General features: G+C 37.0%; 1 protein-coding gene across 1 annotated transcript in view; it reads right to left on the reverse strand.

Moving 5' to 3' along the window:
• Positions 1–447: 447 nt before the first annotated feature.
• Positions 448–14285, reverse strand: part of LOC149186807 (uncharacterized) — a 361700-nt gene continuing 347862 nt past the window's right edge. The window contains exon 11 of the mRNA XM_089411140.1: positions 448–1854. Within this exon, the coding sequence (XP_089267266.1) occupies positions 1378–1854 (477 nt within the window). The 3' untranslated portion in view covers positions 448–1377. The remainder of the gene's footprint in view (positions 1855–14285) is intronic.

Below are 14285 nucleotides of genomic sequence, written 5' to 3' on the forward strand. Positions count from 1 at the left end.
CAAACAATATCATCAATCGTGTGAATTTATTCATTTTCATTTGAATATTCAGTCACATTTAATTTCACTAACGCATCTAACAATATTAGGCTTCTATTTCAGTCAAGCTAGGCATTGTTAATAAGCATTATAACCTTTCACGGGACTACTTTTCCGAGGCAGTCGCATGCAAGTACAGAAAAAAAGGGAGCTTTCTGCTTGTGTGTCATTTTTTTTATATGAACCCCACTGCAAATAAATTTGTGTGTGTATTGTGTGTATTGAGACATTTTTGTTTTGTGGAAGAATACGGGAAATGCAAAAATGTCAATCATTTCTTCTCTGAGAATTGAATCTGGCATCTTTTAAGAATCATAGTCGAGCTTGGAAAATAACAAAACATGGAGAATATTAATAGAGTTTTCATAAGCATAAAACTGGAAAATCTGTGGACCCAGGAAACATCAAAACATTCGTAACCAAATTCACTGTTTCAACATATATGTTATTTCACAAATACAAATTTCATCCATACCACCAGTTTACAAAAATTTGACCCATGAATAAATGACTTATTGCAAACATCCAAATTGAACTTTAAAAAAAAAAAGGAACAATCTTTAAAGAAGAATGGCCATCTAAGATTCTCTCTTATGCCTGCAATTTTTCTTGGTGCATGTAATCCTAAAGCCAACAGTAACATATACCATCAGATATGCCCAATGTATGCAAAAGTCCAATTTGACCGTATGCCTTCAAAGTTTCAACGTCTTCGCTGGGCACGGTAACTTCATTATCTGAGATGCAAGGAATCTACTAAAATAAAGCCAATGAGAAGCCTTAATCAGTATCTCCCCTGAAACAAAAGTTGGCCCTCTTTCAGACAGGTATAAGTGAACACGCTTATGCTAATGATGCTTTGATCACCAGAATTAGCAGCTAAATGACTGGAAAAATCATCAGCTGTATGGATCCCTCAAAGTTTACAAATGATAAGTGGATCCCAAACCCCTCTTTTTTGTGCACCGATTGTGCATTTTGATTCTCAACGAAGTATTGACAAATGATAATGGATTTCAGGCCATGCGAACAAAAGAGGGTTGGGTGGTCTTCAATGAAAAACTCACGCAAATAATTTGCCAATTTGTACCAACCAAACCCTCGAGTCCCATTGACCTTTCTTTGGTCATGAATAGAAATACAATCATCCCATTTCACCAGAACTCCAAGAATCTTCCTCTGCTGATGAGGATTTGATTTTGTTTGCAATCCTCTTTGACATAAAGAAAACATGAGTGAGCCAGATGTAGAGGAAATTGCAGACTAGAGTCTGTAATTTGCACTCTGGAACTCAGAATAAACAGCAGACATACACAGACCTCTGAAAAGAGAAGGGCATTAGAAACGATCACGGTTATGTAGTCTTGATGCCCCTGAATAGCCCTCATAACCTGTCTGCTTCCAGTTGACACGGCTGCCATCTGAATGCCACTTACTAGTATTTTGACTTGACATATCAGATCGACGCCTTTTTCTAATATATAAGCTTGTGACAATTACAACAATGAGAGTGATGATACAGGAAAAATTTACAAGCACTACATTTGCATAATGAGCCAGGTCATGATCAATCCAAGCTTGAATGACTTTCTTCTGTGTTGCTGGACTCAGTATAACCCCTTTTGCCATCTCATGGTTTGCAGAGGGTAATTTAGATTCATGCCTTGCTGATGCCTGAGCTTTGTCCAAATGCTTCCGAGCCGTAATATATGCGGCATGTTTGAATCCAAATGTGTAGCGTGGGCCAGGCCATAGACACTTCAGGGACCAGATTGACCATGACACAAACATATTATGGATAGTTCTCTCACAATCCTGTATATGAAAACAAGAAAGGCTTAAACAAAATCAAGATATATGGAACATATACCCAATATCTGCAAACCACCAGTTAAGATCCAATACAGATAAAAAGTGTATGCTAAATCGTAATTTGAAACCACTATCTCCCAATATCTTTCAATCATATTACATTCTATCATTCCAACATTTAAACAAAAACACTGGCGTTGATACATAACTTTTAAACTCATTTCTGCACAAAATGCGATATGATACACAAATAGAAGATAAAATCCATATTTCCTGTTCTTGCCAAATGTATAAATGATGTAGGTTAAACAGCACTGAACCCAAGCAACTCTTAAAAGTGAATGGCCATGAAAATAAAAATGCAGTAGGTACCAACATATTGGAAGACAACCAAGCTGCCCCAGAAATAAATTAAAGGTACAAATATTAGAATCTTGTGTGGTGTCATACATGCAATTTTAGTATGGAAACATATGACAACAAAAAAATTCTAGTCTGAAAACACACAAACGACACTAAAATCCATTGAAAAATGAAAATCTAACTAATGGGATTGAAGTAACATGTAGGCAAATCTTATGCATTTTTATAACATATTGAGCCCATTATCCTTTTCATAATTCAGAAAATAGAGATGATAGATGGTTTTTGTTCCACCTTACATACTGATACCTCTATAGACAATTGTAACTGGCTAAATATAAAAAAATGGCTATTAAGAGGCCTTGCTAAAAATAGGGTAGAAAAAGTGGCTATTAATAACAGTAAAACATGTGTCCATAACCGTCACAATATTTACATCCATGCAATTCCATAAAATGTATATGCTTCCTATGTCATTCAAATTTTATGAACTGATAAAAACAGTCAATTCACTTTTCATCAACATTAAACACGAATACATAAAAAGCAGTTATAATAGAAGCACGAAGTAGTTATTCCTGAAAACTCTTCTTTAGGAAGGTGGCTGAACTGCTTTCTCTAAATTAGCAGAGGCACTCAACAAGAAGTGCGCTAGGACCCTCAAGGCTTGTCATGCACAGAATCAGTCTTGTGACTAAAGAACTTACAGGAGTGGAAACAAGATGCAACTGAACAACTTATTGAGGCACTATTTTGAGTTGATCCAAGAACCACTTAGAATACCTCTAAGCTGTGTAGTTAAGCACTCCACTGATTTGCAACAAGAAGTTGCCCAGCCAAACGAGGCACTTCACAGGAATTCATTGTGGGAAAATGAAGAGATCAACAAGCAGATTTAGGAGTTACTCGATAAGGGTCACATTTGACACAATTCATCACCACGGGGATCAATTATTGTTCTTGCTCCAAAGAAGAATGTTACACACAGAAAGTTTATGGACTATCCACTCTTCAATAGAATCACAATCAAGTACTGATATCCATTGTTATACATTGATGACCTCATAGGCCAGCTTCAGGGAGCTAAGTATTCCAGTAAGATTGATATGAAGTTCAATTACAAACAGATTCATATCAAGATAGAAGATACATGGAAGATAACCTTTAATACATTTCCAAGATTGTTGGAATAGTTGATGATGCCATTTAGTCTTACTAATGCTTTTCAGACGTTCACGAGTGATGATTGAAGTTCTTAGACTCAGTGTTGCACAAAGCGGGGATGGTTTTTGGAAGCGGGGAGGCGGAAGCATCATTTCCCAAAAATATAGGAAGCAAAGTGTCTACTATATATATATATATATATAAGTCACCTGACACGGGTATTCGGGATTCGTAGGATACGGGGATTCGACTGTCAGAGTCGGACACGTTGACCCCCCGGAACAGGACACGTAGGTTTTGTTATATATTATTTTATTAAAAAAATATAAATATATATATATATATATATATATATATATTAAAAATTAGATATTTCTTACACAAATTCTCATTAATGATACAAATTCATTGATTTCAAACATAGATCTTCATCTAGATGTTAGTTTTATTGTAATGTAGATAGGTTCCCAACATTTTTATTCATCAGATTCTAAACCACATAATGTCAATTGCATGAACAAATCAATGAATCATGCATAGAGAGAATCATTGGCAGTGGAGACATTGGTGGCAGAATGCAATGTTAAAAGATAACATGTCTAATGGTAAAGATTTGATGATATCTAAGGTTGTGCTAAAATAATATAATATATACTTCGACTTCAGTAATCTGATTCTGTCCACACTTTGTCGATGTTATTAAAACTAGAACCAACCAACAGTCAGACTGGTATAGAACCAGAATAGGCCTGTGAACCAGTCTACTAAAAAAACACAAAATATGTTGAATTTAATGATTCACACACACACACATAGGTATATCTTAACCATTAGGCACCAATATGTAAAGTTTGCGCATTTCACAGTTTGGGAGTGAGGAGAAGGGTTTTCTCTTTTCCCCTTATTTTTCATTCCCCTCCCCAGAACCACTGGTGTTCCCACAGTCCATTATTGTGTGAATTGGTGTGAACCAACTGGTGTCAGTACCAAACCAGTTGTGAATGGGTCTGAACTAGCCCCCTGATCTGGTTCAGCTACTGGTTTGAAGACTGAACATCTGTACCAGTGTGGATCAACTGGTCCTGATAACACTCCTTGGTAGTGCAATCATGACAAGGACTAAAATAAATAGAGTCTTGAAAAATCCTTATGGGTACATAGCGGCCAGTATGGTTCTAACAAAAATAACCCTCATAAACCCTCACAATCCTCATAAACCCTCCCTCATAAACCTCATAAACCCTCACTTTTTTGGAATTCGAATGCCAAAATCGGGACACGATGTGTCCAAAAGGGACACGACCGGGAATCGATCATGTCCCGTTAGGACACGTCATGTCTCATTTTTGCATTCGAATTGCGTCGGATTCATGGGATTTGGACACATGGTCTGTTTTGGACGAATCCAGTTTCATATATATATATATATATATATATTTGCATTTATATTAAAAAACATCCAAAATACCAAATTAGTTGTAGAAGACATGAAAACATGCATATTTTTACATAAATCAAGATAGATATGGCATCCATTGTACATCAATGATTAATTATTCCAGCATCAACCATCTAGATGCATGTTAGGTCCCTATAATACTAGTGTATTCCCTTATTATTATTGTCATTGTAGCCCCTTATTGTTATTGTTTTGCGCATGTTGTCCCATATTGTTATTATTGTGCCCCATAGAAGCCCACTATTATTTTTGTTGTGCCCTTACATTATTATTGTTATGTCGGCTTTGATTATATTGTGACCCCTTAAACTCCTATATATAGAAAGGAGGTCTTGTCATTTGTATCATCCAAGAATTGTTCATTTGTGTAATGTAAAGGAGGTTGCCCCCTCAAAGAGGTTACTTTTGAAGTCGTTGATCTATTTCATTCTTCTATTTTGTGAGCTGGTTGCATAACAATTGGTATCAGAGGTTTGGATTCTAGGGTTTCGCTGCTTCAAACAGGTCATTGTGGCATTTTCGCTATAACTTTTTTTCTACGAAGCTTCAGAAGCTGAAATTAAACCCATTTGAGCCGAAATCGTGATGAACCTCAGGACCAAATTTCAAATCTTGTCTCGCTATATTTTCGGAGATATGAACCGAGGAAGTTAGGGTTTTTGCAGGCTCCCGAATTCGATCTCAAACAGGTCACCTTGGGAAAATCGTTATAACTTTTTCTATGAGCATCGGATTGAAATTCTGTAAGTTACAAAAATAGGATGGACTATAGTTTTCTCGGTATCGGTTTCAGGACCGAAGGTCGAAATAGTGACACGTGGCACTTCGTACAAATTCGATCTACTGAACCCGTCTACAATCATGTCATCATGGGAGATTTGACATAACTCTTTCTTGCAGAATCCAATCTAGATCAAACTTGTGGGGTTGGAAAAAGAACCAAAGGGCTATCACACGACGAAATTTCAGACCTTGGAGATCCGAAATTACAGATATAAAACAGATTCAATATCGAACTTCTACAAAGAGAAAAAATGTGTGTAGTATTTTTAAAAAGTTTGCATAAGTTTGGTTAGAAAAATTGTTTGAAGTGATTCAAAGGGCACAATGAAGCATATTTATCATTAATTTATGCCTCGAAGAAAGAAAATGGAAAAACCTAGAAAGCAACCTAAAAGCTCTAGCATGACTCATGAAGAAGAGGAAGAAATGCAACATGATATATCAAAATTAAGAGTTCAAGTGCAACAAATTTCACTCTTACAAAAAGTAACAAAAGCTAAGATGGATGGTTTAAAGAAAGGCGTGGAAGCTAAGATGGATGGTTTAGAAGTAAACATTGAAGATTTGAAGAGAGACATTGAAGGTTTGAAAGGAGGTTTGGCAAAGTTTCTACAAAAAATGCTTCCTAATAGCGAAAAGGTAGTAGAGGAAACTCATGATGAGAACAAAAGAAATGTTAGTAATGATTTCATAGACTCTAACGTTGGATTGAAGACCCACCATGTTCCAAAGATCGATATGAGGAAGTTTGATGGCAAGGATCCCGTAACATGGATACTACAGATGGAGCAATATTTTGATCTCCATAATGTGCAAAACACACAAAAGGTACGCATTGCGACTTTATATTTGGAACCCAATCAATTTGTATGGTATTGATGGCTTTGCTCTTGTAAACAAATTGTCACTTGGGCAATTTTTACAAAATAAATGATAGCACATTATGAGGATACAAAAAACAACACCTTTTTTAGCCAATTGATAAATCTCAAACAAAAGGGTTCAATGGTGGAGCACATTGAGGACTTCCAAAAATTGAATATAAGGGTAAAAGATATTCCAGAGGAGCATAAGATTGATGTGTTCATAGGGACTTTAAAGGATAACATCCAACATGAGGTTCGCCTTTGGGAACCTGATTCATTGGAGAAGGCATTCAAATTGGCAAGAAAAACTAAAAGCAATATTATGGCAACAAGGAAGCCTACCAATCACAACTATAAAGATAGAAGTGTTGTTGCCCCTAGCCTTTCACAACCTACAAGGTTGACACCACAACAATTGGAAGAAAAAAGACCAAAAGGGCTTTGTTACAGTTGTGATAGAAAATACACTAAAGGTCATAAGTGTGCTAAGAAGAAATTATTTTACATAGATTGTGAAGAGGAAGAAGAAACATCAAAAGAAAAGGATATGCACCAGGAAGAAACCCTAGAGAAAGAAGAAATGAATCCGACCATATCTTGTAATGCATTGGCTGGAATTACCACTCCTCAAACTATCAAGATAGAAAGACATATCAAGAAGAAAAAGGTAATAGTGTTCAATGATTTGGGCAGTACCCACAATTTTATTCATTGTAAGATAGCGAAGGAATTGAATTGCTTCCTATATCCAGCACTAGAGTGTCAAGTGATGGTTGCAAATGGAGGAACCATAAATTTCTCTAGAAAGTGCCATAATATCAAGCTATCCATGAGAGAATAAGTGTTGAATAATCCAACGCTTTTCATTCCAATGGGTGGTACTAATGTTGTACTAGGAGTCCAATGGCTACAATCTTTCGGTACGATAGCTTTTAATTTTCAATAAAAATTTTTGAATTTTTTTTCAAAAGGAAAGGAAGTTGAATTAAGGGGTATCGTAGGGAAACCAAGAACGCTAATCACTTGTAACAGCATGACAAAGCTTCTAAAGAAATAACAACGTGGTGTAATTGCACAATTATGTTTGCTAAAGGTTCCCACATCGAAATCATCTATTTCTCTAGATCTCCAAAAAGTCTTGGACAATCATTCCAAGGTATTTGAGACTCCCAAAGGCCTCCCACCCATTCGTGATCATGATCATGCTATTCATTTGATTCCAGGAAGCGTTCCTCCAAACATCAGGCCTTACAGATATGCCTATGCCCAAAAGAGTGAAGTTGAACGAATGGTTGTAGAAATGTTGGAGGTTGGTATAATTCAACCTAGTCAAAGTTCTTTCTCTGCTCCAGTAGTATTGATGCACAAGAAGGATGGATCATGGCGCATGTGTCCGCATTATAGGGAGCTCAACAAGCTCACTATTAAAGATAAATTTCCCATTCCCGTCATTGATGAATTATTGGATGAATTGCATAGAGAAATTTATTTCACCAAGATGGACCTTCGTTCAAGATATCATCAAATCAGAATGAAGACTGAAGACATTCCGAAAAAACATTTAGAACTCATGAGGTTCATTATGAATTTTTGGTCATGCCTTTTGGCCTTACCAATGCACCTTCTACATTTCAAGGTTTGATGAATTCCATTTTCAAACCCTTCCTTAGAAAATTTGTGTTAGTATTTTTTGATGATATACCAATCTACAGCAAGTCTTGGAAGGATCATGTTCAACATGTTGATAGAGTGCTCAAACTATTGGAGGATAAACAATTATATGCAAAACCTCCAAACGTTTCTTTGGAGTACAAGAGGTCGAATATTTGGGTCATATTGTATCTAATGAAGGTGTTAAGGTAGACCCTAGCAAAATTAAAGCCATTAAGGAAGGGAAAATCCCCACACCCATAAAGTATCTGCGGGTATTTCTCGGGTTGACAGGGTACTATCACGAGTTTGTTAAGAATTATGGTAGAATATCAGCACCTCTGACAACATTACTAAATAAAGATGCATTTTCTTGGATTCCAGAAGCAACGAAAGCCTTTGAACATCTTAAAGAAGCAATGTGCCCAACACCGGTCTTAGCTACGCCAGACTTCACAAAAACCTTTAATGTGGAATGTGATGCCTCGGGAAATGGAATTGGTGTTGTTTTAATGCAAGAAGAAAGACCCATTTCTTTTGAAAGTCGTCCAATCAAAGGGAAGTATTTACACAAAGCTATTTATGAGAAGGAAATGTTGGCAATACTACATGCACTTAAGAAATGGCGACCTTACCTAATGGGAAGACACTTCAAGGTAAAGGCGGATCATGATAGCCTTAAATACTTTTTAGAACAAAGATTATCTTCAGAAGAGCAGCAAAAATGGGTCACAAAGATGTTGGGTTATGACTTTGAAATCATCTACAAAAAAGGGAAGCAAAATGTTGTGGTAGATGCACTCTCGAGAAAGGATGAGGATGTGGAAGCATTGCTTTGTGCCATTTCTATTATCCAACAAGAATGGATAAATGAAGCAAGGGATGAATGGAAGAATGATGAAGAAGTGTGGGAACTCATTAAAAGGATGCAGCAAGATCCTAGTACATCCGATCCATTTAGCTAGAAAAATGATTTGTTATGGTACAAAGATTGCTTATACCTCTGTAACAATTCCCAACTCAAACAAAAGATTCCTCTGGAATTGCACACCTGTCCCTTAGGAGGGAATTTAGGATTTTTAAAAACTTACCACAGGGTTAAGAAGGAATTTTTTGGGGATGGCCTTAAATCTGATAATCAAAAGTTTGTGGCAGAATGTTTGGTTTGCTAACATAATAAAGTTGAGACAATTAAGACCCCAGGTCTATTACAACCTTTATCCATTCCAAGTCAAAGTTGGGAGGAGGTTTCAACTTATTTTATCACAGGTTTACCCAAGTCCGAAAGAAAGAGTGTCATCATGGTGGTAGTTGATAGACTTACCAAGTATGCACACTTTTGTGCATTATCTCATCCATTTAAAGCCAATACAGTTGCTACTGCATTTATGGAAACAATTCAAAAGCTACATGGAAACCCAAAGATTATTGTAAGTGATAGAGATCCTATTTTCACTGGAAATTTTTGGACAAAATTATTTTCTTGTTTGGGTACTCAGTTAGCTCACAGCTCATCTTATCATCCTCAATCTGATGGGCAAACTGAGATAGTAAACAAATGTTTGGAAGGATATCTTCATTGCTTTGTATCTGATAAACAAACACAATGGGTCAAATGGTTGCCTCTGGTTGAATGGTGGTATAACACTTCCTTCCATATTGCGGCAAAAATGACCCCATTTATGGACTTTATGGATATCATCCATTGTCCATCACATCATATTTAAGAGAAAATTCTAAGGTTCAAGCAGTGGAAGATCACATTGAGCATCAACAAAAAGTTCTCCAACTCTTAAAGGATAACCTGACTTTGGCACAGAATAGAATGAAACAATAGGCAGATCAACATCGCAGTGAAAGAAGTTTTGATGTAGATGATTGGGTATTTCTACGACTACAACCATACAAACAAATGTCCCTCAAACAAGCTAAGAAGGATAATAAAATATCACCAAAGTATTATGGTCCGTACAAGGTGTCGCAAAAGATTGGTATTATGGCATACAAATTGGAATTTCCAGCATCTTCCCGAGTGCACCCAATTTTTCACGTTTCATGCTTAAAGAAGGTTATAGGTGACAAGCTCACAATTCAAACAATATTGCAAGAACTTGACAAGGAAGGAAAAATCATATTGGAACCTGAAGCAGTCACTGAAACAAGAACTCGACAGCTATGAAATCGATCAATTTCAGAGTATCTCATCAAGTGGAAGAACTTGCCCGCTGAATATTCCACATGGGAGGATGAGAATTTTATACAGAAGCATCTAGAACTACTCAAGCGTTGAGGACAACACTTTTTTTGGAGGGGCATGTTAGGTCCCTATAATACTAGTGCATTACCTTATTATTATTGTCATTGTAGCCCCTTATTGTTATTGTTGTGCCCAAGTTGTCCCCATATTGTTATTATTGTGCCCCATAGAAGCCCACTATTGTTATTGTTGTGCCCTTACATTATTATTGTTATGTCGACTTTGATTATATTGTGATCCCTTACACTCCTATATATAGAAAGGAGGACTTGTCATTTGTATCATCCAAGAATTGTTCATTTGTGTAATTTAAAGGAGGTTTCCCCCTCGAAGAGGCTACTTTTGAAGTCGTTGATCTATCTCATTCTTCTATTTTGTGAGTTGGTTGCATAACAATGCATCAACCATCTAGAATCTAGATTCCTCTTCTCTTGTCTAGCCTTTGCCTCTACTTCGATTCTCTAGGGATATTAGTCAACATTGCCCAATATTGATCAAACAGCCTAATCCAAGCCTTATAATATGGTAGAGAAAGTTTAACATGCCTGATCAATGATTTTGACTTGAGCAAAGGGTACATTTTGGCTAAGGCCGTGACAAAGAAGTTCAACAATCAACAACACCAACACTAGGGTACATATAGGGCTCAGTGCTCTTGATTAAATGCCAATCACATGCCCTCATACATGATATAATCCAATGAAACGCCACAATCCCATTGATCCTGAAAACTATTAAGTCTACTGAATTTTGAATGGGATATGAAATTCTATTTTCTCCACATGAAGTCTGATGAGGTTGGAACCACTCTCAAACACCCCGAGTCATTTCATTTCATGGTAATGTTAAAAATTTAAGTAAAAGGATGGAAATGAAAGATAAAGGAGAATCCCTATGGAACCGTGTGAAGCGTCCACCTTCTCTTGGATCCGCTCGTGATCCGTAGTGGATACACACTCGAACCTCCACGGATCCACACCTAATCCTTTCCGGATCCGCAGTTTTGCTGAAGAATCGGTGGCAGATCCGTATAGGACTCAGTTCCACCTCTGGATCCTTGGACGTGGAGGGGACGGAGCCTGCAACTATGCTTAGACCATATCTTTACTCTTCTAAGATCATGTACATGGATGATATAGTGGTTTTTAGTGAAGCTTGAAAAATGCCACTTGAAGCACTTAGACCAAATATTCTCAGCATCATGCAAAGAGAAGCTACTTGGGAGATGGAGGAAGTGTACATTCATGTAGGTGGAACCTGTTTATAATGGACTCTGCTTGAGCCAAGATCGACTTAACATTAATATAGCAAAGATTTTGGCCACTGTCTATTGAGCACCACCTATGAACTCATGACCTTCTTAATTGATTGACTCACAACCACATTGGTCTGGAATGGGGAATTTAGCCACCATTGTAGTCTTTTTTGAAGCTCAAAGTAACATTGATGTTTGTAGGGTGCCCATGAAGACCTGCATTGACCTTATGCCTCAAAAGGTATCTATAAAGAAAGAAACAATGTGCAACCATGTTTTGATTTTACCAGAAATGATAGAAGCCCTAATGGAGATGGGAAATAACAAGTCCCCTGGTCTGGAAGGCTATCACTGAGAATTCTTAAAGGCTAAATGGGATTTTGTTGGGCTCAAACTTCTTTATATATACACCAAGCAATTTGCAAAAGGACTTTAGGGTTGCTCACTCACAAACGCTGCATTAAGTTTATCCCTAAAGTGGGTCACCTGGCATTTTGCTAGAGGTGCTAATCCTCCTCAATATCACGTATAAGATTCTGAAGAAAGATATGGGCTTACAACTTCACTATCTCTTGCCACAAATTATTTGACTGGAGAAAATGCAGTTTAATAGAGGATAGTATATACTTCAAAATGTTGTGGTCATTTAGAAAGGTAATGGAATGGTTCAAACAACTTGGGATGAAGAAACTTTTCATTAAACTTGAATTTGAGAAAGTCTATGACTAGATGGAGTGGCTTTTCATCTTCATCATGCCATGTGCTCTAGGGTTTGATCATTTCTTTACTTAGGTTCCTAAGCCTCTTTCCTGTAATACTTCAACATGCTCGTATGTCAACCAATCTATGTTAAAGGAGGTTGCCTTGTTTAGATAGATTAGGCAAGGCCTCCCCACTCCAATTTGCATTCAATTCTTTCATGAATTTTAAGCTCCAAAATCTAAATGGCTAAGATGCAATACTACATATCCCTCACTAGATTGTGATTCAAGGTTGGTGATGGCTTCATCTTGATAAGTCTTCAAGATTCTAGGGATCCCTTGCACCTTTCAAGTCTCCTCGAATGTTCTTTGGTAGGTTCTATTGCAATGGAAAGTAAAAAAAAGTTGACAAATGGGTCTTCAAACCTACGCCATTAAAAATAAAGACTGGGTTCAAAAAAATTTAAAAGGTTCTTGATGCTAGCCATGTTTATCAATCTTATTGCTCAGTTCTATCCGTTGATGTTTATAAAGGCTAAGAAACTCTTGTATAACTTTCTCTAAAATGACCTTTAGGATAGAAAAAGGTTTCCATCACATTAATTGGGGCCTCTACTAGAACCCTAAGGAGTGGGGTGACCTCAATATTATTTGGTTCATTAAGTTGGCTTAGGAACCAACTACAGAATGGTGATTTGAGCTCAAGATCACGAGGAAAGTTGGAATGTTATTGTCTTGCTGCATCTTGAGTGGAACACTAATGGGAAAAAATAGTTGGAGGAATGTCAACTTGTAAACTTTCCTTCTAACCTTGGTTGAGGTTCAAATCCAAGGAACCTATCTCACTCAAAGTATTTCGAAATCCTAGGAGGCCAATAAGCACCATCTTCCCTGCAACAGTGACTCACTTTGAACATGCCTCTCATTTGATGACCATTGTATTTGGTGGTCCTCCTTCATGCAATTCAATGGAAATGCTTTGGTAGAATACACCTTCTTGACCAAATAACTTTTAAAGAAGGATATTGTCACCCACCCATATGTCAGGGTAACCCTAGGAGAATTTTTTTCTGCTATAATGCAATTTGCCAGTCAATAGCCCTATCATGAACCACAGATAGCTAGCCTTGTATGCCTCTCATCCACTCTTCGGTCAGTGTGTATTTTCATCTAGCCTACACATCCGATGAAGGTGGTTCATCCATTGTGAGGTATATTCACCATTTTTGTATTCAAGTGCTTTCATTTAATGTTCAAGGCATTCTAGTATGGATCAAAGGTTGAATTGGATGATAGACGACTATTGATTGTACACTTGTTCCCTTGCTTCATCTTGGTGCTTATCACTTGCCCCTAGTCTACTGTGACCAATGTTGCAAACATCGACATCTGGATAAAATCAGCAAGGGTCAAAAAAACCAAAAAATTGTAAAAATCGGCAAACATCAGCAAAATTAAGATACCATCAAAATATCGGTAACAATTGGCAAATGTCAACTAAGCCAAAAATTTGCTATTTTGCAATACAATCAGGATGTTTGCAACACAAACTGTGACCTTACTAGAGGCCTTTCTTTCACCATCTAGGAGGGCACAAATAAGAAGCTCAGATGATGGTGACATTCCATGATTTCCATACTTAACCTTTTTCACCATTCCCTTGCGTTGTTACCCCATCTTTTGACTAGTTATTGTCAATCACTCATGTTGGTTCATTGTTGACCTTGTTCTATGAGAAGAAGGAATTGTATCATTAGGGGATTTTTGAGGTCTAACATGGGTCTCCTAAGGAAATTATAAAATAATAGTGGAAATAATAAAATAAGATTAGATGACATCATCAAATTTTAGAGGGAAAAAAGAAAAAACTATCTTTTCAACTCGTATTTTCAACTTATCTCGGTATGGGTTTACTCAAATTTCGAGCGGAAACACT

This window comes from Pinus tabuliformis, chromosome 3_1, assembly GCF_031772625.1.
Source record: "Pinus tabuliformis cultivar Carrire ecotype Pingquan chromosome 3_1, CPIR1, whole genome shotgun sequence".
In the NCBI taxonomy this organism is placed as follows: domain Eukaryota; kingdom Viridiplantae; phylum Streptophyta; class Pinopsida; order Pinales; family Pinaceae; genus Pinus; species Pinus tabuliformis.